This window comes from Sarcophilus harrisii, chromosome 3 (genome assembly GCF_902635505.1).
Source record: "Sarcophilus harrisii chromosome 3, mSarHar1.11, whole genome shotgun sequence".
Classification (NCBI taxonomy): Eukaryota; Metazoa; Chordata; class Mammalia; order Dasyuromorphia; family Dasyuridae; genus Sarcophilus; species Sarcophilus harrisii.
The window spans coordinates 220,829,139-220,853,898 of NC_045428.1; the positions used below are offsets into that span (position 1 = coordinate 220,829,139).

At 32.5% G+C, this 24,760-nt stretch overlaps 1 protein-coding gene across 4 annotated transcripts in view; it reads left to right on the forward strand.

Annotated features, from left to right (window-relative positions):
* HERC2 (HECT and RLD domain containing E3 ubiquitin protein ligase 2) overlaps window positions 1-24,760 on the forward strand; it is a 221,591-nt gene that overhangs the window by 46,470 nt on the left and 150,361 nt on the right. For 2 of the 4 annotated variants that reach the window (XM_031959088.1, XM_031959091.1), the window contains exons 5-14: window positions 4,255-4,474; window positions 6,565-6,665; window positions 7,316-7,472; window positions 8,999-9,109; window positions 9,668-9,839; window positions 15,410-15,583; window positions 18,949-19,137; window positions 19,884-20,035; window positions 21,684-21,841; window positions 22,042-22,155. In XM_031959088.1, the coding sequence (XP_031814948.1) occupies window positions 4,255-4,474; window positions 6,565-6,665; window positions 7,316-7,472; window positions 8,999-9,109; window positions 9,668-9,839; window positions 15,410-15,583; window positions 18,949-19,137; window positions 19,884-20,035; window positions 21,684-21,841; window positions 22,042-22,155 (1,548 nt within the window). Of the gene's footprint in view, window positions 1-4,254; window positions 4,475-6,564; window positions 6,666-7,315; window positions 7,473-8,998; window positions 9,110-9,667; window positions 9,840-15,409; window positions 15,584-15,647; window positions 16,637-18,948; window positions 19,138-19,883; window positions 20,036-21,683; window positions 21,842-22,041; window positions 22,156-24,760 lie in introns of those variants that run through there. The other 2 variants (XM_031959089.1, XM_031959090.1) reach the window with 2 other exon arrangements.

Consider the following 24,760-nt stretch of genomic DNA (forward strand, 5'->3'; position numbering starts at 1 on the left):
ATTGATCATAGTTTTAAAAAGTCTTTCAATGTTTTTTTTCCTATAATGTTATAGCATAAATTGTTTCTTTAGTTTATTTACTTCATCTTAGTTAATAGAAATCTTTCCAGTTTCTTCTGAAACTATTTCATAATCTCTCTGACATAATTTATTACATTCATATGCCACAGTTTATAGCCATTTCCCATCTATTAGGAGGATACATCTTTATTTTCTAGTTTTTACCTACCCCCAAAAAGTTGCTGTAAATATTTTTCTATTTATAAAGTCCTTTTCCCCGTTCTTTTCTTTGGAGCATAGGCCTAGTAGACAGATGGATCAAAAGAATTGCATAGTTTAGTAATTTTCAGCCCATAGATATTAAAAAAAAACTTTAATAGTATATTCTTCCAATTACTTATAAAAATAGTTTTCAACATTCATTTTTTATAAGATTTTGAGTTCCTCCTCTTCCTCCCTTCCCTCCTCCTTCCCCAAGACAGCAAGCATTCTGATAATGGGTCATATATGTACAATCATTTTTTAACATTTCCATATTAGTCATGTTATATAAGAAAAATCAGACCAAAAGGGGGAGAGGAGGAAACACAAGAAAGAAAGGAAAAAAACTAATAAACAAAAAGGTGAAGATAATATGCTTTGATCCACATTCAGTCTCCATAGTTTTCTCTCTGTATGTGGATGGCATTTTCAATCACAAGTCTATTGGAATTGCCTTTAATCACTGCATTGTTGAGAAGAGCCAAATCCATCACAGTTGATCAGCACATAATCTTGTTGTTGCTGTGTGCAATGTTTTATTGGTTCTACTAATTTCATTCAGCATGCAAGTTCACGCAAGTCTCTCCAGGCTTTTTGAAATCAGCCTGTTTATCATTTCTTATAGAACAATAATATTCCATACTAATGGAGGGGCATCATTTTTGCACATGTAGTTCCTTTTTCCTTTTTTTATTCTTTAGGATACAGACCCAGCAGTGAGACTGCTGAAACAAAGGGTGTGCACAGTTTGATAGCACTTTGGACATACTTTCAAATTTCTCTCTAGAATTGTTGGATCATTTCGCAACTCTGCTCACAATGCATTAGTGTCCTAGTTTTCCTGCATTCCGTCTGACATTTATTTTTATCTTTTCCTGTCATCTTAATCAATCTGACAAGTGTGAAGTGGTACATCAGAGTTGTTTTAATTTGCATTTCTCTAATCTAAAGTGACTTAGAACATATTTTCATATGACTAGAAATGGCTTTAATTTCTTCACCAGAAAATTATTATCATTTGACCCCTATATCTACTACATGAGTTCTTAATCTTGGCTCCTCGGACTGGAAAAAAAAAAAATCTAATCTTGGCTGCATTGGCTTTGTTTGAGCAAAAACTAATCGAAATTATCCATTTTGCATTATTATTATTATTTGTATTAATTCTTATATCAGTGTGTACATTAATCATTCCCTAATAGTAGTCTATTGTTGAATTCTCTCTTGTAACAGAGAAAATAAAAACAGTTAAATTGTCACTTCTCTCTATATATAACTCTCTGGATTTTGAACAAAGAATTACAGTTTTCTCTTCTCCCCATTCCTCCTCCCTTATCCCCAGAAAGTCTCACCAAAACACAAAGAAACAAATTTTGACCTAGTCAGATCATATGATAATGCATTCTATGCCTGTAGTTCCCTATATCTACTACATGAGTTCTTAATCTTGCCTCCTCGGATTGGAAAAAAAAAGGCATTTTAATTACCATATTTCAGTATAATTAAGGTATTTTGTAATCCTATATTATTTTGTGCATTTAAAAACATTTTTCTGAGAAAAGGTCCATAAGCTTTACTTGACTACCAAATATGGGTGAGAGTGGTGCTGTCAGTGACACACAAAAATGTTAAAAAAAAAAAAAAATGGTTGCTCAACTGAGAGAAAGGGAGGGATTTTTCATAAGTGTTGTGGTGTCAAGATTGGCTCTCTGAGTTTTGATTTTTTTTGGTGTTTTTTTTTCCTCTTATGCTATTGTGATCATTCTGTTTTTTTTTTCTCCTCATTCTGTACATCTCACTAGGAGTTTATTGTCTTCCTAATTTGTTTGAATTCCTTATATTCATTATTTTTATAATGGAATGAAATTTCATTGCATATTAATATAGAAAATTTCTTCAAACATTCTCCAATTGATGGGAATTTACTTTGTTTTTCGTTTTTTGCTTCCACTAAAATTTTTTTCATCATCACATGACCAAAACATCATGTATTTGTTAATATATACTCATATTTATTATTATTAATGCTACATCCAGGATTTAATTAATTCACGGCTCCACCAACAATATACCACTAGTTTAGTTTTCTTAAAATACTGCTTTTGGGATTTTTGTGGTTAAAATCTTCAGTAGTTCTAAAAGGAATCAGTCACATTCTTTGTATATAATAGAGATTTAATAATTAACATGTAAATGAGTTAAGTGACAGACAAATTCTTGGCCCCTACTGCTTTTTGACCCACTGCCTATTTCTGTTTTATCATCTGTTCTGTTCATTCTCAGCTCCAGTGAACATGCCTTACTTGATTCTTGACTTTTTTCATTGCCATCATCCCTGTTCACTTTCTTTCCTTTCTATTCTCCAACCTTTATTTTGGAATCTTTTGTTCTCTCTCTCTCTCTCTCTCTCTCTCATCACCCTTTGTATCTTGCTAAACTTTAATCTTAGGTTACTCCAATATCTTTCACTTTCACTTCTACTTGCATTCTGTTTAATTGTGCTGGAGAAAACTCATGCCATTTTACTGACTGAGTCTTCTTATGCATCTATATCTAATCTCTTCTGGTCCCTAACAGAAGCATGTCAATCTTTTAAACTACTCTGTAATTGATTCTTTTTCCTATTCACCATTATTCAGTTGAGTGGAATATAGAATTTCTTCAAACTTCTTGCTAGTACTCATCTCCCTCATCTGAAAAATCTTTCCTCATACTTTATGATAATGTCAAGGTTATGATTTTAAATAGATACTTAATATATATTGAGTTGAATCATTGAGAAAATCTTAGTAAAAATGGTTGAGAGGCAACCATAAGGGAAACTTTGACCTAGTGAAAGATATCTCTAAGTGAGAATGAAGTGTGGTTTTGACCCCTGTTCCATTCATGATAATGATGTTATCATTAAGAATAAAAAATATTTCTGCCAATATTTCTTGCCTGTAAACCTGAAATTTTCTAAAGTCTGTCCACAAGCCAATGATGCTTCTTTTGATTTTTTCATACATAATAAATTGAAAACTGTAGTTCTGTGGAAAATGCTGTAAAGAAATTTTACTATATGTTAGTCACAAAGGGCCTTGGTAGCTTTCCAGAATAATATGTTGGTATAAACAGATTACAACATAAACTTCCCTGGTATAACAGACAAAATTTTATTTTCTTATCACTTTTCAGTATCATGGTAATCCTATTTTAATATTTCAGCTGTAGATATACAGGTGTGAATAAGCAACAATTTGTTTAAAGAGAACCTGGAGATTTTTATGTCCTCCGTTTCTCAATTTGAGTTAGTTAATGTGGGCAGTGAAAAAAATTAATGTGATTTCTTAGACTGTTACTAGAAGTATAATGCATAGAAAGAAGGACCTCCATGCTTGATGCCAGTTTAGATAGTATATTACTAAGCTGGAATATTACTATATAGAAGTGTAGGTACTTAACGATAGAGAATTCATCACTGACTTATGAAGGGCAGGACCTTGTTTGAAAGGGGGGGATGTTTAGTTGGAAGCAGAAGACTTACTGTATTCTCATACTTGAAAAAGTTTTTGCCTGGCAATAGGATTTTACTTTTTGTATCAGGGCCAAAAGGGAGAATAGGGAGCAGTGGATGGAAGCTCTAGGACAGAGGTGAGGAGCCTTTTTATTCCTGCCATTTGGATTATTTGGATATTTATATATTTTTATTGGATATCATATATTATGTATTATGAATTATTATTGGATATTTATAACATCATTCTTGATCCATACAAAATTATCAACTTATAGAACTCAGGCAGTGAGAGTTTATTGTACTTAGTTTTCCACTCATCATCACTTGTGATTGCTTTGACAAATGATTTTGAGGGCCTTATACAGCTCTGGAGCCATCTTTGCTAATGTAAGTAAACATATAAGAATAAGAAGTATGCTGAAATTAAATGAGTTATATTAACATGTTATATATCACATTTGATCTTGAGTTGTGTTTTCTCATTATTCTCTTAGATGTGAACGAGTTGAAAGAGTGCCTTTATGTGCTAGTGAAAGAACAGCAAACTCTTGCTACACGGATGGCTACAACAACTCTTTCAGCAGTAAGGCTAAAGCAGAGGCTGGTTATACTGGAACGATATTTCATTGCACTGAATAGAACTGTTCTTCAGGAAAATGTCAAAGTTAAGTGGAAAAGCAACAGTATTCCTTTACCTACTGTCGACAAAAAAAGGTAATAAGTGAAAAAATTTCTAATTCTTTTGTATTCTAAATTTATATTTAAATTCTAAATAAACTGACCAAACTATTGGTTATTACAAAAACTTGTTTTTAGCTCAGAAAACTGTTTATGATATTCATTGAATAACTTGGTGGGGTCAATAGTTATATTGGGTATGTGGAGGTAGGATTTTACAGCTCTGGTTCTACATGTTTTATACCCATCTTCTCTCTTTCCACTGACCTTACAGCTTAGGCCTTCCAGTCCTTCCAACCTCCATTATTTCAGTTGCCTCCTAATAGATTGCCCTGACTCTAGTCTATTCCCTTTCCAGTCTGTTTTCCACATAATTGCCAAATTAATATTCCTAAAACATGGATCTGATGATATCATTTTCCCTACTTAGAAATCTTTTAATAACTTATTACTCTGTGATAAAATAGAGAAGTTTAAAGTTTAGGGCGTCTTTTCTTTTTCTGGTATTTCACTTATAAACTTGCTTGCTGTTTGTGGTACATGATATTCCATCTCCCACTTCATGCCTTTGTACAGGTGATGTGCCTCTTCCCTTCAACGTTTTAATGCTATCCTTCTTTACTTTCCATTTCAGAGCCTTCATTTAAGGTGTACTAGCTTAAGGGCCAAATTATATAGAAGGTCTTTCCTGACACCTTTCTCCCCCACTATTACCCCAGGTACTAGCATTCTTTCCCTCTTGAAAGGGACACTTTATCAGACACTTACGTACATATATACGTATACATGCATGTATATTCAGATAGATGTATATTTATATATACACATATATACACACAAACATGTATACATATATATATATATATGCATATATATATATATATATATATATATATATCTGTATATCTGGGAGTGTGTGTATGTTTCTTTTCATGTTTATTTCTATGCAAGTTTTCTCTTCCCAGTAGAATATAAACTTCTTGAGATTAGAGATTATTTTTGTTTGAAAGTAAGGGAAGAATATGTTGGATCTACATAGAACCAGGAGAGTTCTGAATTGCTCACTTACTACAGCTTCCTATATTGGAACTCTTTAGATGGGAGAGAATGTGGTGCTAGATAGCTTTCAGTGTTCATGTTCACTTTTGATTTTGTATAATCACTCAATTTTTAAAAAACTTCATCTTCATTAATGATATACTTCCCTTTTTCATTTTTCGATAATATTTTTCCCCCCAAATACACATAGTTTTTAACATTCATTTTTGTAAGACTGTGTTTCAAATTTTTCTCCCTCCTTCCATTACTTCTCCCCTCCTCAAGACAAGCAATCTGATATGTTAATTATGTACAATCCTTTTAAATATCTTTCTATATTTTGTCATGATGAGTCATTCAATTTTCAAAGTTAAAATTGTAGTTCCTGGTCTCCAATGGAGTGTAGTAGAGGAGGAAATAATAGTGTCAAAGGCAGGAAAAAATGCAGATGAATTGGTGAGAAGGTCATGAATTGCATTCAAAGAAAGACCCTTTAGTTTAATTCAAAATACTTTTCTTAGGCACTTCCTGTCTCCACACTAATGAACTTTGTGGGCTGGATAAGGCTGTTTGCAGGATCTGTCAATTCAGTTGTATAGGGAACTTTGTATTGAGGAAAGTTTTCTGTATTAATACTGATCCACATCTTCTATGTAACTTATTGCCTAATTATTTCCCAGAATCTTAGTCTATATATGTCAGAGGTATCACTTTAATCTTGGTCTTTTCCCATCTGAAGTTGGCTCTTTGTCCACTATGTGACATAGTTCACTGAACTTTAAAAATTAAGACAGCCATTGCTTGTAATGAATTAATGGCTCAGTAGAAATGAAAAATTTCACTACTGCAGGTAGATTCGTTTCCCTTTATTAACATATTGATAGTATATTGAATTCCTTTGGGAGAAAATACATTATTTCATGATAATGCTACCAATGATGAATTTGTGGAGGGTAACACACAGGGTACTATGCTTTTTATATATTTCTTCTAACTACAATTATTAGATTCATTTTGAAGTGATAAAAGTTAATTTCATGTGAATTGTGACAAGATAGTATAAAGGGTTTTCTTTTGTTTGGTTATAGTTCTAGACCTATAGGAAAAGGTGTAGAAGGACTTGCAAGAGTTGGATCCAGAGCAGCCCTTTCATTTGCTTTTGCATTCCTACGCAGAGCTTGGCGGTCAGGTAAAGTTGAGCTACATTTTTTAGTTTCCAAAAAGATGCCCTTCTCCCTCCCAACTATTGTGTAAAGAAGTCAGGAGAACTGGGTGCTAGTCTTCTAGTAAATATATCTATGATTATATTTAACTTTTATGGATCTCAATTTTCTCTTTTTTTATTTTGAAGTAATATATAGCCAGTCTCTACTTTTTTTTTTTTTGGTTTAAGTAGTGTATGATTCCAAAGTAAATCTCATATTCTAAACAGCAACTAATCAGGTGACATAAAAACTGATTTTTTGGGTGTAATTTACTTTATGTAAAAGATTATGAAGTTAGTAATTCTTACATGACATTTTTTATAACCAGAAATGCTGTTGAGAAAGAGTTTTTCTGTAACATAATAAAAATACTGTAGTCAACCTGGGCTACTCTCTAGAATATACTTTGTGCTTTTCTACCTCTGAGCCTTCCTTTTAGAAGTCAAGATGATCAAAATCTATAATATTCTATTTATGCATCAATATCCCCCTTACAAGATGACCATAATCTTAGATAAGAACAGGGACCACACCTGTATTTTATTTAAACACTGATCTCTTTTAGTACATACTAGAGTACCTTGTTCTCTAGGAGTGCTTAATAATGTTGGTTGAATTGAATTGGTTCTTTTAGGGGAAGATGCCGATCTATGCAGTGAATTGTTACAGGAGTCTCTTGATGCCTTGAGAGCCCTACCAGAAGCATCTCTTTTTGATGAAAGCACAGTGTCATCTGTTTGGTTGGAAGTTGTGGAGAGAGCAACTAAATTCCTAAGGTCTGTTGTTACTGGGTAAGTTTATTTTCCATATTTATTCGATTAAGTTATATCACATGATTCATGGTCCAGTTTTTAATTATTATCAAATTCCTATTATTATCTCAGTGAATCCTAATAAAGCCTTTTCTTTTAAAGCTTCTGTTTTCATTGGTTTGGCATGGTATTTTGTACATAATAGACAATTTAGTAAATATTTGTTGAATTCAATTGAAAACTTGTAATTTTTTGTGTATGGTGATCAAAATCATCTCTCATAGGTAATTTTTCCCCCTAGATATTGGTAAACAGTTTGAGTGCACGTTTTGGGCTTAACATCAGTATTCATTCAGAGTGATTGACTCTATGTAATTGATCATGAAAGTGTTCCACCTATATTTACTTAAGGTGAAATTTGTAAATCTCATAGATTGTATAAATACATTTATTTTGAATTTTTAAGATATTGTATTATTAGGAATATGTATTCAATTTCAGAATCTGATTCTTTTTGTACAGCAAAATAACGTTTTGGTCATGTATACTTATTGTGTATCTAATTTATATTTTAATATATTTAACATCTACTGGTCATCCTGCCATCTAGGGGAGGGGGTGGGGGGGGGTAAGAGGTGAAAAATTGGAACAAACGGTTTGGCAATTGTTAATGCTGTAAAGTTATCCATGCATATATCCTGTAAATAAAAGGCTATTAAATTAAAAAAAAAAAAAAAGGAATATGTATTCAGTATGAACTTGAGTAGAAAGTATTTTAAGATACTCTTTTCACACCTCAAAGTTTTATACACACCTAAAATGATGATGTGCTTACATAATGTTTTAAGTTATATTTAAAGTATAAAATTAAATCTACTTCACAAAATTAAATAACTGTCTTTGAACTTAATTTAAAAAATTTATTTGTAATAGTGATTAGATGTTAGGATATTTAATAGTAATATAAAATAATTACTTATGAGCTATATAAAAATAAAGTCTAAGAAGTTATTCTTAGCTCAGAAATGAGAATAAACTTTAGGAATTTTAGATTCTTAGAGAAGTGCAAGAAATCTATTCTTATTCAGTAATATAATTCAGTAATTCAGAAATCATGGAAACTAAATTTCGTTAAAAGTGAAAATATATCTAAATATTCCTATTCGTATTACATAAAGTAACCTATTAAAGAAATTTTCTTTGATAATGGAATAAGAAAGTTTATGCTTTAGAAACTTTGTATCTTTTTAAAAAGTTGAGTTAATTAAAATAAAGCCTAGCTTTAGAACATTTATCTTTAAATGATGTAGATACAAATACTTCTTTGGCCTTCATCTGTAAAATATCTGTAGAAAATATGAATTTTCTAAATATCTCTCCAAAGATTTATAGCTAGTCCATTATTTTATAAAATCACTATTGAAAACTTCAGAAATCTTGTTTCTTCATTGTAAATTTATTGGGATGGGGAGGAGGGTTGAAACTTATTTTATAATAAATGTGCATATCATCTTTTCTGTTACTATAAAGTTTTCCTGAATCAATTAATTTTTCTTTTGAAATAGTGATGTTCATGGAACTGCAAGTACCAAAGGACCAGGAAACATTCCATTACAAGACCAGCACTTAGCACTTGCCATATTGTTAGAGTTGGCTGTGCAGAGAGGCACTCTAAGGTGAGGAATGTAATAATCTCTCTTTAAACTCTGTTTTAAAAAATTTTAAGTGAACTTTTTAGTTATCAGAAGATGAATAATCCAGGGATGCTTTTCTTTCACTTTCTTTTGTATTAGTAGTTGTACCCTATTTGACAATTAAAGGGTCTTTGAAAATACCCTTTTTAATATAAAATTAAATGTGTTCACATAGTTCACTTTTGGCCTCTGTTTTTTGACATCCAAGAAACTTCTCTGTTTTTATTTACTTATGTTTTAAATATTTTAATTAATTGAAGGAACAGAAATTTCTTGAAGAATGGTTGCATTTTAACATTTTAATACTTGGGACCTTTCTTTTTTCTCCTTTTTCTGATAAACAGAAAGTCTGACAGTGCTTTGTGAAGCATGAAGCTTCGCTCATTTTTCATTTTTGTTAAAAATTCATTTACAAGCACTAATATTGTTGGTCTCGCTAATACAGAACCTTTATAAATCTTTAATTAATTGTTTTGCATTCAAAAGATTCATGTGACTATTTGGTACTTTGATGGGTGACTACCTGTTTTTTTCTTTTAGCCAAATGTTATCTGCCATTATGTTACTACTTCAATTATGGGACAATGGGACAAGGGAAACAGATAATGAACGATCTGCCCAAGGAACTAGTGCACCACTTCTCCCTTTATTACAAAGATTTCAGAGTATAATCTGCAATAAAGACATACTTAATACTGAAGATGAGATTCAGGTAAATGTCCTAGGTAGTAATTAATTTTTGTGATTTGAAATAATTAAAGATACTTACTAATCCCAGCTAATTTGATGAGCATGGAGTAAGTTGGCACTTTGATTTATGAATGAAAAAGGTGAAAGAACTTTGCAGTCAGCATTATAAAGTGTTGCATCTGGTAATAGCAACAGAGGGTTGAAGAAGGAAGTCTGGTTGCAAAAAAACCCTTATAATTTGATATAATAATAATTGGAATAATTTGAAACACACTACTCACTTGAGAAGTATTTGTTGGTCTGGAGAAATTTGAATAAGCCTCTGATAATTGGTAATCTAAACCCTTTTAAGCAGAATTAATTATTTTGAAAATATTAGAATACTTGTTAATTATTTAGGGGCTGCTGACTGTGAGCATTTAAGAAAATGCAATCCTTCATTAAGTGTTTATATGTACTTATTGTGTACAGTATACACAAAAAGACTGGAATACAGAGACGAAATTGAAAGTTTTTGCTTTCAAGGAGTTTGCATTCTGTGTTAGATTAGAAATAATTTCTATATAACCTAATACAAAGTCTTTTCAAAATAAAAACTGAAAATTTCTTTTGATTCCCTAAAAAGATTAAAAGAAGTTTCCTTTTGAGAAGCTTAGGGAGCTCAGAAAAGACTTACTGATATTGTGAAATTCAGAAGATGGGTAGGTTTTGGGAAAATTTTTGAGTTTGAAATCTTATTTGTTTAGTAGGTGATTGAAATATGTGACTGGAACTCAGAAGAGAAGGTAAGACTGGGTATTTAGACCTGAAAATCATTTAAATAACTGAACTGTAGGGGTTGATACAGTCAAGTTTAAAGATAGATAAGGAGAGTGTATAGGACAGAGCTTAAGGAAAACCCAAGGAGTGTGGTATGGATGAAGAACCAACAAAAGATACTAAGAATCATTTGTCAGACAAGTGGAGAACCATGTGAGAAATGCCATGGAAACTCATGTGTAATGTCTGTACTAGCTTTCTGGAGGATCTCAGTATCAGCTCGAGTCTTTAATCTTAGAAGAGGTGGGTGTCTTAAGATAAAGGACTTGTTGGTAACAAGATCCTCCAGAGAACTGGTCTGTCATTACACCCATGTTGAGTAGGGAATCCAGGAGCTGAGGACAAATGGTGTTAAAAAGGCCAAGAAGGGTGATAATTAAGGACATCAGCTTTGACCATTATTATAGGATCATTGGCAATTGGAGAGAGTAACTTTCTTTAAGAATTTAGATCAGGAGCCATATAATAAAGGGTTTTGAACAGAGAGGGAAGAAAGGAAGGAGAGGCACTTATTGTGAACATTTTTTTATTGAACTTTTAACTATGAAGGGGAAGAGAGATGAAGGTTGATACCTAGCAGAAATGGCATAATTTAATGATTTTTTTTTTAAGATGGGGATCTGTGGAGACTTGGACAAATTTATAGGTAATCCAAGAAATCAATGGATAGAAAGACACCAAATATTAGAAAGAGGAAGGGACAGATAATAGTGCAGGTAGTCTTCAGCAGAAGATAGGGAAGAGATGGAATCAAGGCACATGTAGAGGGGGTTGACTTTGACATGGAAAGGGACCGACTTTTCTTCAAACATGGATCTGAAAAGAACTAGAGGAGAGTGTGGGGGGGGGAGTACTGTCAAGGGGTGAGAAGATAAAAGAGAACTTACAGTAGGTAGCCTTGACTTGCTTTGGTAAGGCCTGATGCAAGGTCTTTGGATGAGAGAGGAGGAAGATGAGCATTCTAGAATATTAAAGGGGAGAAGAAAACCATCTGCTGTGGTGAGGGATCAGATCAGAGAGCAGTTGTGAAGGATGGCTTTGCTCCTGTAAGGACCCAGTTAAGATGAGATAACAGATATGTATCATGAACCCAGTTGGCACAATGGTTTTTTTTTTCCCTTTTTCTTCTTTTTTTTTAATTATAGCTTTTTATTTGCAAGATATATGCATAGGTAATTTTTCAGCGTTGACAATTGCAAAAACTTTTGTTCCAATTTTTCCCTTCCTTCCCTCCATCCCCTTCCCCAGATGGCAGGTTGACCAATACATATTAAATATGTTAAAGCATATGTTAAATACAATATATGTGTATATATCCATACAGTTATTTTGCTGTACAAAAAGAATCAGACTTTGAAATAATGTACAATTAACCTGTGAAGGAAATCAAAAATGCAGATGGACAAAAATAGAGGGATTGAGAATTCTATGTAGTGGTTCATACTCATTTCCCAGAGTTCTTTTGCTGGGTGTAGCTGGTTCAATTCATTACTGCTCTATTGGAACTGATTTGGTTTATCTCATTGTTGAAGAGGGCCACGTCCATCAGAATTGATCATCATATAGTATTGTTGTTGAAGTATATAATGATCTGATTCTGCTCATTTCACTCAGCATCAGTTCATGTAAGTCTCTTCAAGCCTTTCTGAAATCATCGTGTTGGTTGTTTCTTACAGAACAATAATATTCCATAATATTCATATACCACAATTTATTCAGCCATTCTCCAATTGATGGGTATCCACTCAGTTTCCAGTTTCTGGCCACCACAAAGAGGGCTGCAGTTGGCACAATGTTATAGCTTTTTCTAGTTCCATTCAGCAGCATTTGAGTGGAAGTAGAGGTGGGAGATGATGGGAGTAATCTAAGATTGGGTTTTGATAGAATGTGAATGGGGTAGGAAAGGAGTGAGAGAGTTCTGAGAAGAAGATAATGGCATTGAACCTGCTTCACTTTTTCCTTGACAGCAGCTGGTTCATTGTCACAGAGATTGGAGAGGTAGTATGTGTTGGTTAGACAATGGGGTTTAATTCGATCAGAAGACATCATGACATTCCTCAGACCCAGTAGCATCAGCAGGTGGTAGGATTTTGTCTTGGCTCTGCTTTGTGATGTTATGGTGCCATTTCCAGATACTACTCTAGCCAGAGGCAGAGCCGTGTCCTTTTCTCAAAGTAGTTGTCAGGGGTGGGTGGTTGTTAGAATTCCACCAGAAGCTCCCCAAGAAACCTGCTCACAGAGAAAATTACACTTTAAAGAAGAATATTACAGGTGGTGGGCATGAAGTTTCTATTTTTAAGTGATCAGTCATCAGGATAATAAATAATCCTGCTGATTTTTATCATTTTTGCAATAATTGTGGGAACCTTTCAAGTAATTACTCCTGAGATTAAGTTATTGCCCTATTAAGTTTGGATTTCTTTTAATGTGTGTTCCCATCCAATTTGGTAACACATTGAATACCTACTATGAACAAGGCTCTTAATGTTAGATGTCATAGGAGATAAGAAAATGTTTATTACAGTCTGTCAGAAAGGATTTTACAGTAGTAGGATGGCTAATCCTGATGATCTTTTAGCATTCCTCATTTTTCTTGAGCTATCTACTACATCTGACTTTGGGGCCACTTTCACCATTTTGCATTTTCATGATAGTGCTCTCTTGTTTTCCTTCTTATCTGTCTAATTATTACTTTTCAGTTTCTTTTGCTGGCTCATCATTCCTATCATATTCCCAAGGCTATAATGGTAGTCTTCTCTTCTAACATGTTCTCTTGATCTTCCTGTTCCTATGGATTTAATTATCTCTATGTAGGTGCCTCACAGATTTATAAAACTAGATTCAATCTCTCTTCTTTGAGCTTCAAATACCTATCACCCATTGAGACTTCAATAATTTAAACTGGTTGTTTTGGAGAGAGACATCTTTGACTCAGCCTGTCCAAAACTGAACTTTTTATCTTTTCCCTGAACCCATTTCTTTTCCAGACTTAACTATTTCTGTTGAAGACTCCATTCTTTCAGCTCTCTAAGATTCATAACCTCAATTCCTCATTCTTCCTAACTACACATAGCCACAATCAATTGCCAGTTTTTATGTATCTACAACATCCAGTCCTTTCTCTCTATTCATATAGCCTCCATATTAATTCATGCCCTGACAGTATTTCATCTGAATTATTGCAATAACCTCCTGATTTATTTCCCTGCCTCAGTTCTCTCTATTTCAGTTTATCCTTTGCATTTTTGCCAAAATATTTTTAATAAGCATAGATCTGACCATGTGATTTCCCTACTTAGTAAAATTTGTCAATTTCCTGTTGCTTCTGGGATCAAATACAAATTCTTCTCTTTAGCTTTTATAACTTCACAATCTAGCCCCATCCTGTCTTCCCAGTCTCATTGTACATTATTACCTTTCTCACCCTTTACAATCCAGCAAAACTAGCCTTCTCTGTGTTCCTTATAAAATACTCCATTTAAATTCTCTGTCTTTGCACCATCTTCCTACATTCTGTCCTTCCAATTCTGTCCTTCCTTCCCTCTTTTAAGACTCAGCTTAAATACTACCCTCTGGATTTAGTCCTTTCTAACTGAACTGTTAATGCCTTTCTCCCTAGCTAATTTTTAAAGCTACTTTCTATTCTTTTCATAGTTATTTTGTATATACTTATATGCGTTCTTGTTTCTTTTTTAGAATGGAAAGGTTTTATTTTTTTCCCCCAAAGCTGTTTCATTCAATATAATTACATCTAATATAATTATAAAATTATATTCCTATTGTTTAGCACATGCCTAGTCTGTAATAGACATTTAATAAATAATACTTGATATATTTTTATTTTCTCTCCAATTAGTTTGTAAAATGAGTCATAAGTTAAATTACTTAATTAAAAAGAGAAATGACAACCATCTGAGTTACTCACAAGGCTGTATGAAATTAATCATAAAATAAGAGGCTTAGGTTGTAAAAGTTGTAGATTAAAGGAAAAATGTCATTGCTTTTGACTGAATTGGTGTCATCTGATTTCTCGATTTCAACCCCAACCCTCCTCAAATTTTATTAGTCTTCCTACCTCCAATGCTTGAGGTTTTCCCCCTTCTATTCAGCTTATTTTAAGAGTGTTTAAACTTAGAAGATTCAGAATTATTCTTTTTTCCCCATACTTTTGTTTCTAAAGAGGGCTCAACTTCTTAACTTCTTTTCTGTATTTGAGCCCCTGGCATTAGATGTGAAGTGTTAGTTTATAGATTCATGTTTAAACCTTTGAAATGATTTTAATTTTATTTTCTAAGTCTTTCATTTAAAACATAATTATATTATGATGTTGTAGTTAGTTTCCAGCCCTGCTACATATTAACATTTGCTAATTTTTGTTAAAAAGGTTCTCAATTTTTTTATAGAAAGATGACTAGTATGGCTTGAACTTTGAAAACAGGAAATATATGATAATTTCTTCAGATTGGATTGAAAAAATACAAATAGGTTGATGCCTCCATTCATAGCTTTATATGAAAAATCCTTAGATTGTATAATGATCAATTTGAACATTAGGCTGTCTTAATGGTATTTATAATCTTTTCAGAGTTCATTCAGGCATGTCATTAATAGTGTTGTTTGAGATGACTAAAGTAAATTGGCCAACTTTATCTTTTATATCCATACCAAAATATAAATAATTGGAAAATGTATTAAATATTTATTAGTATGTTCATATTTTTCACATTATTTTTGAAATATTTGACTAATGTAGTTTTTTCCTCCTTCTTTTAGATGCTGTCTGGTCTTCTGAGTCCCAATGAAAGTTTTTTGAGGTACCTTACTTTACCACAAGACAATGAATTAGCCATTGATTTGCGTCAAACTGCAGTAGTGATTATGGCGCATTTAGATCGTCTGGCCACTCCCTGTATGCCTCCTCAGTGTAGTTCTCCAACATCTCATAAGGTATTTATTGAAATGAAATTGTCTACCTTACTATTATATCAGGAATTTCAAATACTTTGTAATTGCATTTAATAACTCTTTACATTTTCTTTTGTTGTTCCAGTTATGATAGCAGTTACTTTTGAAGCTATTTTTAATTAGCATAGGAAATTTATCAACTAATATTCTTGAAGGTATTGACTATTTTTGGTAGACTGTTGTGAACTGTTGTCACTTTTTAGAGATTTAGCATCTTATGATAAATGGTGTTTAGGAAGACTTTTTAAAGGGTTCTTTTACATATTATTAAAAACGATGATAATTCACATGGCATATTGTAGTTGCAAAATTCATTCCTCCTATAACCTTGTGATGTTATCACCATTTTTTGGAGAAGAAAACTTAGGTGTAGAGGAGATAAAATGCCTTGGTCAAGATCATACAGCTAGTCTTTGTCAGAATTGGGATTTAATGTCTAGCTTCTGAGTAAAACCACAGTTTCATTGTTCATCATGGGTTAGATTACCATGAAAAGATCCTTTTTACAGATTCCAAGGTCTACTACATCTCAAAGTAAGGACACAAACAAGAAAAATCACCTTAGTTTTATTGTTATTGCCCTTGTAGACTCCTGTTCATCCTTTTAATTTGCTTTTCCAAATAAGTCCTTTAAAGGACTTAATACTGCCATCTCTTAATGTCTTCCCTACTTTATGCCATTCTCCTGTGCCTTTTTTTTAGTAACTTTTGTGTGCAGTATTTGTTGTTCCTTCCTTAAGAGTAATCTCTTATTGAATCTGGCAAGTTTGGGAAAACTCTGAATTCAGCCATAAACTATGAAGACTAGCATATTTAATCAGGAGAGAATAGAGATCATTTGTTTTTTACATAAGGTCTTAAAAGTCCTTAAACTGCCTGCCACTTCTTAGAATAGGCTGTTTTCTTGAATATTACTCCCAGTGGCAGGAAGTATCTCCCTAAATTTAATTTAGAAGAATGTGGAAGGTAGTGTACTTAGATCGTCTGGCCACTCCCTGCATGCCTCCTCAGTGTAGTTCTCCTACATCTCATAAGGTATTTATTGAAATGAAATTGTCTACCTTACTATTATATCAGGAATTTCAAATACTTTGTAATTGCATTTAATAACTCTTTACATTTTCTTTTGTTGTTCCAGTTATGATAGCAATTACTTTTGAAGCTATTTTTAATTAGCATAGGAAATTTATCAACTAATATTCTTGAAAGTATTGACTATTTTTGGTAGACTGTTGTGAACTGTTGTCACTTTTTAGAGATTTAGCATGATAAGTATCTAGGCATTATTTCTTGTATCTAGGCATTAAAGTATGTACTTACCTCCCAAAAGACCCTGCTGCAAATTGCCTTGGACTCTATACTGAGCTTCAACCCTTTCTGAACTTCTAGTATGGTACTCTGGTATTGGTTGGCTTTAGCCATCCCTTTAGTTGCCCATGCCTTCTCCTTTTCTAGATATTGTATCCTTCCTGGGGCCCTTCAGCTTTGTTGTGCCAACACAGCCTGATGCTTTTCATGTCTTCTTGAGGGGAGAATCTTTGGACTAGATGTTCCCTTTTCTCTGCTCCTTGATTTGAGAATAATAATAAACACCTTTATGGTTTGCAGAATGCTTTGCATGTATTATCTCAGTTGAGTGGTATGATAATCCTTTGTAGTAGGTATTGGAAGTGATATCCCCATTGTGTAAGAAAGAGGAAAATGAAAAATTTCAGCTGATTAAATAGGAGGGAATGTGTTTGCCCAAACAGTATCACAAACAAAATATATATATAAATACAAATGTACACAAATGTTAGAATAGCTTAAACAGTCCTCTTGTTTTTATAAAGTGGCCAGTTATTTATAATACTTTGTGCAGTTTAAATAAAATAGCCACTTATTTGTTAAACTTTGTACAGTTTAAGTCCCTTTCTTTATTTGCCAGCTCTTTTGATGTTCTGAGAGCAAACTGACAACAAACCAGTTGCATGTGACATTTTGAAGCTATATTGAATGAATCAAAATCTTACCCAAATTGTTTGAACTATTGTCTGTTTCTATACCATACCTCAGTTTCTAGCTGTAATTATTTAAATCTTGAAGCATTAAGTTGTATCTCTTTGTCATTTATCAACAAATTCACATTGAGAAATTTTCTGGTTAATTGTCCCACAGTTTTCCTCTATCACTATTTAGAAGGTCATGATTAGAAACTTAATATTCTCTCTCTCTAGATAGTTCAGGGTTGCCTCAATGATTGTTAGTACCTAATATCAAAAGGAGATTACCTTAAATTCTTTTCTAAATGAAAGTTGGTCTTGCTAAGTAATAACATCTTTCCTTTTTACAGGTTTCTGAATGCCTCTGGTCATTAAATGTGTAGTTTTTTTATTTGTTTAGCCTTTCTAGTTTTGTGGTTCTCTGACATGAAGTACATGCTCTTTGATGATTTTCTTGACCATACATATCTTTCTTACTTTCTGAAGGTCCAAGGATAGTAATCGTTGCTCCTGATTGTCTGTTCAGGGAGATTGCCCTCTTCATTAAACAGTTAATAAGGACCTTCAGGGCACAAGACTTTATACTGGTCCTAAAGATTCAGAGGCACAAACAGAATAGACCTTGTCCTCTAAGGTCTTTCTACTTAATAGAAAGAACATACACTTTACTAAGAACAATACTAGTGATACTACTACTGGAGGGGAGTGGTGAGGACAGCATATCTACCTGTGCCTCCTGAGTGGAAGAAACATAGTTTATTTTTTATTGGCTCTCTTTTTCTCATTTTTATCTTTAATATACTGTAAGCTTTATAAGGCAGAGAACCATGTCTTATTTAAAGTTAGTACCTTTTCGAACCCAATATAGAGAATATTTGTTTGAATAATATGAGTAGATGAACACATATTACAGCTTAGTTCCTGAGAAAAGTGAAGGCTTTTGGAAGCTTCCAGCTCAAAATTTAATTGCACATTACACATTCTATCCATGTAAAATCCTAAAAAAGCCATTATAATAGTGATCCAGTTTTGAAAGTATCTGAAGTTGAAAAGATTTTGAAGAATTTGTTATTGGACAGCAGTATTAAAAAAGAAAACAAATCTAAGTTTGAATGCATAACAGTCATTCAAAAGATGTGTTACTAGCTGAAGCTTATGTTTTTAGGATAACAGTATTATGATGCTTATATACAACTTTCTTCTACATGAATAAAAGTTCATGAGAAACACCTATTATAGGCATTTTCCTACAGTGGATGATTTTTATCTTTGTATTGTACTATGCTAATCTAAATCGTTAAAATAAATATTTAGAATATGTATTACATCAAATTCAGCTTATTGAATTAATTTATTGTCTTACAGGGATCTTTACAAGAAGTCATAGGTTGGGGCTTAATAGGATGGAAATACTATGCTAATGTGATTGGCCCAATTCAATGTGAAGGACTTGCAAATCTTGGGATCACACAGATTGCCTGTGCAGAAAAGCGTTTCCTGATTTTGTCTCGGAATGGGCGAGTTTACATGCAGGCTTACAACAGTGACACATTGGTAGGGGTGGTTGCTGTTTTTTCCCTAATGTAAATCTTTTTTTCTTGACTTAATCTTGATTTGTAATTAATTGAAGTGATAGCAAGGTGAAAATTTTCTCAGATTTCTTTATTTTCTGAACTTCAATAGTTTTGGTTTGTTTTAGGTCATCAGTCCCCTTTTATAAATTTCTTGCCATGTTATTGATTTGTCACCATAGGTCTCTCTTTTTATCTTTTTCATTTTAATACATCATTTTGTTTACTTTGAAATTAGTTTCTTCCTATTATACTTAACTTCCCATGCAAATGCATTGATAAGGCAAAAATAGTATTTTGCAAAAATTTATTAAAGATGACTTAAAACAACCTAGAAAAACAAGAGGCTAAATATACATTATTGATGTCCTTGAAATGTAATAGTTCTCTAGATGTTTTCATACATAAAGTATGCTTTATATAACTCTAAAAATGATTTAATATGTTTCTTCAACAGACTACCAAAGTTTCATATATTTTAAAAGTTAAAATCTGATATTCATAGTAAAGCAGGTTGAAAACCCTAAGTTACTGTTTAGAATTTGCTCAGTATTAGAACTGAGGAACTAAAGATATTTACTTCAGACATTCAGGGCTTTTAGTAATTGGGGCTTTGTTGCTATGTGGTGCATTACTAAATTGTATCTTAAGTTATTTTACTGATTTCTCATTTTGTGACTTTTTTTTTTTTTTTTTTTTTTTTTTTTTTGGTATTTTTATCCTTTTTAGGGACCCCAACTAGTTCAAGGTCTTGCCTCTAGAAATATTGTGAAAATTGCAGCACATTCAGATGGTCATCATTATCTGGCTTTGGCAGCCACTGGAGAGGTCTTTTCTTGGGGCTGTGGAGATGGTGGACGGTTAGGCCATGGTGATACAGTGTATGTATTATCACTGTGTTTTTTACGAGGCAATAAGCACTTTTTATAAGAAATATCCCTTTTCATATTAGAATTCTAAAAGACTGGAATAGAATAATAACCCTCATTCATACATAATTATTATTATTATTATTTTAATTTTAATTTTTATTTAATAGCCTTTTATTTACAGTATATATACATGGGTAACTTTACAGCATTAACAATTGCCAAACCTCTTGTTCCAATTTTTCACCTCTTACCCCCCCCACCCCCTCCCCTAAATGGCAGGATGACCAGTAGATGTTAAATATATTAAAATATAACTTAGATACACAATAAGTATACATGACCAAAACATTATTTTGCTGTACAAAAAGAATCAGACTCTGAATTATTGTACAATTAGCTTGTGAAGGAAATCAAAAATGCAGGTGTGCATAAATATAGGGATTGGGAATTCAATGTAATGGTTTTTAGTCATCTCCCAGAGTTCTTTTTCTGGGTATAGCTAGTTCAGTTCATTACTGCTCCATTAGAAATGATTTGGTTGATCTCGTTGCTGAGGATGGCCTGATCCATCAGCTGGTCATCATCTAGTATTGTTGTTGAAGTATATAATGATCTCCTGGTCCTGCTCATTTCACTCAGCATCAGTTCGTGTAAGTCTCTCCAGGCCTTTCTGAAATCATCCTGTTGGTCATTTCTTACAGAACAGTAATATTCCATAATTTTCATATACCACAATTTATTCAGCCATTCTCCAACTGATGGACATATTCATACATAATTATGAAATAGTTTATTTGTGACTAAGACTAAATGACTAGGAATGTGGTATTTTGTCAAGTATTTTTTGAGGGTTTATTGTCAAGAATAATGTTTTAATAAGCATTGAGGAGGCTATTCTTGTTTGGGAATAGCCTTATTCTTTAATGTTTTCATTGTGTTTTGTACTTTGTAGTTAATAAATATTTTAATATCAAGAAATACAACATGATCCTTGCTTTCTGTGAAGTTTCCATATAGTTATGTGTATTGGGGAGACATGTAAACATAAGTTAAGTGATAGTGCAAAATACTAATGTATGAATGACATTTAAAGTGCATTAGGAGATCTGAAAAGGTTCAGGTCAGTATAGATTACTGGAGGAAGTATTTTGGAACATATGACAGTAGAATAACTGCACTCAACATTTATATTTTAGAACATTTTCAAAAAAAGTTTATTTAAAATATAGCTGAGTTCTTTTAAATGGATGTTTTTAAATGTAATCCAGATTCCATTGAAAATTTTTCTGGGTAACATTGATTATAAATAAGAGTATTAGTTTAAACTAGACATTGAGAAGGCCTTGCCATTCTGAAATCATTATTCTGTACTTTGCATATACAAGATTAAAATTGCATTCATATTTATTTAATCCTTTCTATAAATTCTGTGAATTTTATGAAACATTAAAAATCATGTTATATATATTTTGAAAAAATATTTTATTTTCATTAAACAATTTTAAAGGTAATTTTATATCTTTGATTATTAATATTATTTGTAGTTGTTATAATCATTATTTTTCTCAAGAAGTGCTTTACATTGTCATTTCTCAGATATATTTAAAGAACATTTAAATTTTTAGAAGTTTTCTTATTCTCTCTGTCTTACTACTAGGCCTCTAGAAGAACCTAAGATGATATCTGCTCTCTCAGGAAAGCAAGCTGGGAAACATGTAGTTCATATCGCATGTGGAAGTACTTATAGTGCAGCTATTACAGCTGAAGGAGAGTTATATACTTGGGGTCGAGGAAACTATGGCAGGCTGGGACATGGTATGTTTTTACTTTTAATATAAAATTATTAAAGGATGACTTTTTTTGTATAATTTGTTCTACCTCAATAAGGATACAAATGTGATTTTCCTTAAGGTAGTGACTTCACTTTTATATTTGTAGCTGAAGTGCTTAACACATAAAAGGCATTTGGTAATACTCACTTATTGATTGATATGAAAGAACTTTCTATTTTGAAGGCTCAAGTGAAGATCAGACAATTCCAATGCTAGTAACTGGACTTAAAGGACTGAAGGTTATTGATGTCTCTTGTGGGAGTGGGGATGCTCAGACTCTTGCAGTGACTGAGAATGGTAAGTAGAAAATGGAAAAAATAAATTTTTACCCAATGGGAGCTTGTTAACTTGGGCATTAACTTTGGACTTAGTATTTCAGTTTGAAAAAACTTAAGGTATTTTTAAGATCTTAAAGTCATAGATCTTAAATTTTGAAATGATTTCATCAGGTCATTTAATTTAGCTTCCTGTCTTAAGTCGAGTATAGCTTTATTTTTCTTATATAAATGAAGAACCTAAATGGCTTCTTCAAAGATGGGAAGTGTTAATGGCCTATTGGAATCATGGAATCATAAATTTAGGATCCTGGATAGGATCAGAGAGGTCAACTGGCCCCAGTCTCCTTATTTTGTTGATAAGAAAACTAAAGGCTCAAGAGATTATGAATTGCCAAAGATCACACTAGTGCAAAGCTGGGATTTGATCCTAGATTCTTTTGATTCCAAATCTAGTATATTTTTTTTAATCACAACCTTTTGTATCAGTCTTTTTTCTTTGTAATTGTTTTAGATGGACTATTCTAATAACATAAATAGTTGGAAATTTTGTATTTAAAAATAGTAGGATTTCATTTTCTGTTTACATATATTAAGAATTTCAGAAAAGTATTTGCAGTTATTTTCTAATGTGTTAATTTTTAAAAAGAATAAGATGATGACTTGGGTTTCACTTCTGATTTTGGGGGTAGAAAATTAGCATTTATTGATGGTTCAGCATCTGATTAGGACCCAAGAAAATTTAGTAAAATTTCTACATAGAGTTTGGATTGTATACCATTTACTGTGCAGTTTTTGTTGCTAATTATGAACTAACTGTTGGATTTGGAATCAGGCTGTTGAAGTCGGCCAAAATCTCCTGTTAACTTATAATTCTATCCATTGTCCCTATTTCTATTTTCTGGTGCCCCAGAGTCTGCCTTCTCTTTTCTTTGTGGCAACCCTCAAATAATTGATGACAATAATATTTCTTTTCCATGCCTCCTTCATTTCCTATTCTGTACCCCTAACTTATATTCCAAAATAAAGATCCCATAAACTTAATAAACCACTCTAAGAACTTAGTCTTTTCTGGGCTAGTTTATTTTAAGTAATTCTCATATAATCGGTTCTACAGACTTTTTACCTTTTTGGTTGCCCTGTATTGGATATACTCAAACTTGTTTGAGGCAGTTAAAAATATACATATATACACATTAGAACGAAACATATTGTTGCAGATGTAGTCTAATTAGAGCAGGGTCCAGTTGAAGTACCAACTCCTAGATTTAGGACTTTATACTTTTTCCATTTCTGTAGCCTATGATTTTTAGTTTTTTGGGGAGGTGGAGTGTGCTGAAGAAGCTACATCATATTGTTTACCATTGAGTCCTAAAACACCCCAAATTCCATGAACAGCTACTTAGTTGTTTCTCTCCAAAAGTTCTGTATTTTTACACAAAAGTTCTTAATGCATTTGGCTTATCATTCTATAATATATCGATATTTTTGGAATTTGAATTGTGTCCTGAAAAAATATGAAAGAATTTGAAAAATACATTGTTTTCTTTTTTTAATTTTCTTTTTTATTTACAAAACATATGCAAGGGTAATTTTTTCAACATACTCTTGAAAAACCTTTTGTTCCAAATTTTCCCCTCCTTCCCTCACCCCTTCCCCTAGCTGGCAAGGTAGTCTAATACATATTAAATATGTTAAAATACATGTTAAATCCATAATACGCATACATATTTATACAGTTATCTTGCTGCACAAGAAAAAAAAGATCAAGAAGGAAGAAAAGGAAAAACTGAGAAAGAAAACAAAATGCAAGCAAACAATAACGGAGAGAGTGAGAATGCTATGTTGTGGTCCACATTCTGTTCCCACGGTCCTCTCTCTGGGTGTAAATGGCTCTTTTCATCACTGAACAAGTGGAACTGGTTTGAATCATCTTATTGTTGAAGAGAGCCATGTCCATCAGAATTGATTATTGTGTAGTCTTGTTCCCATGTATGGTGATCTCCAGGTTCTGCTTGTTTCACTTAGCATCAGTTCATGTAAGCCTCTCTGAAATCATCCTGCTGGTCGTTACTTACAGAATAGTAGTCTTCCATAGCATTCATATACCATAATTTATTCAGCCATTCTCCAATTGATGGGCATCCACTCAGTTTCCAGTTTCTTGCCACTACAAAAATGGCTGCCCTAAACATTTTTGCATATGTGAGTCCCTTTCGTTTTCGCATATGTGAGTTCTATTTGGGATATAACCTGCTGGATCAAAGGATATGCACAGTTTGATAACTTTTTGAGCATAGTTCCAAACTGCTCTTCAGAACGGCTTATTATGTTTTATATTAGTAGTAATCAAAAGTTCTTTTTTTTTTTTTTTTTTTTTTTTTTTTGGTTAAAGAAGTACTGATGTTAAAGCAAGCAAGATTCAAGTTCTTAATTTCATCTTCAATAACCCTTCAATTTTGTTATTTTTTTCCCTTTTCTATGTTAATTCTATGTCTGTCTGAATTGCTAACTGTAAATTAGAGATAACTCAATTTAATATGCTTTTTATATGCAAAGCTTTGTTGAGGCGAGATTGTTTTTTTGTTCTAAAATAATTTGTTTTCTTAGGAATCTGACAGTTCACA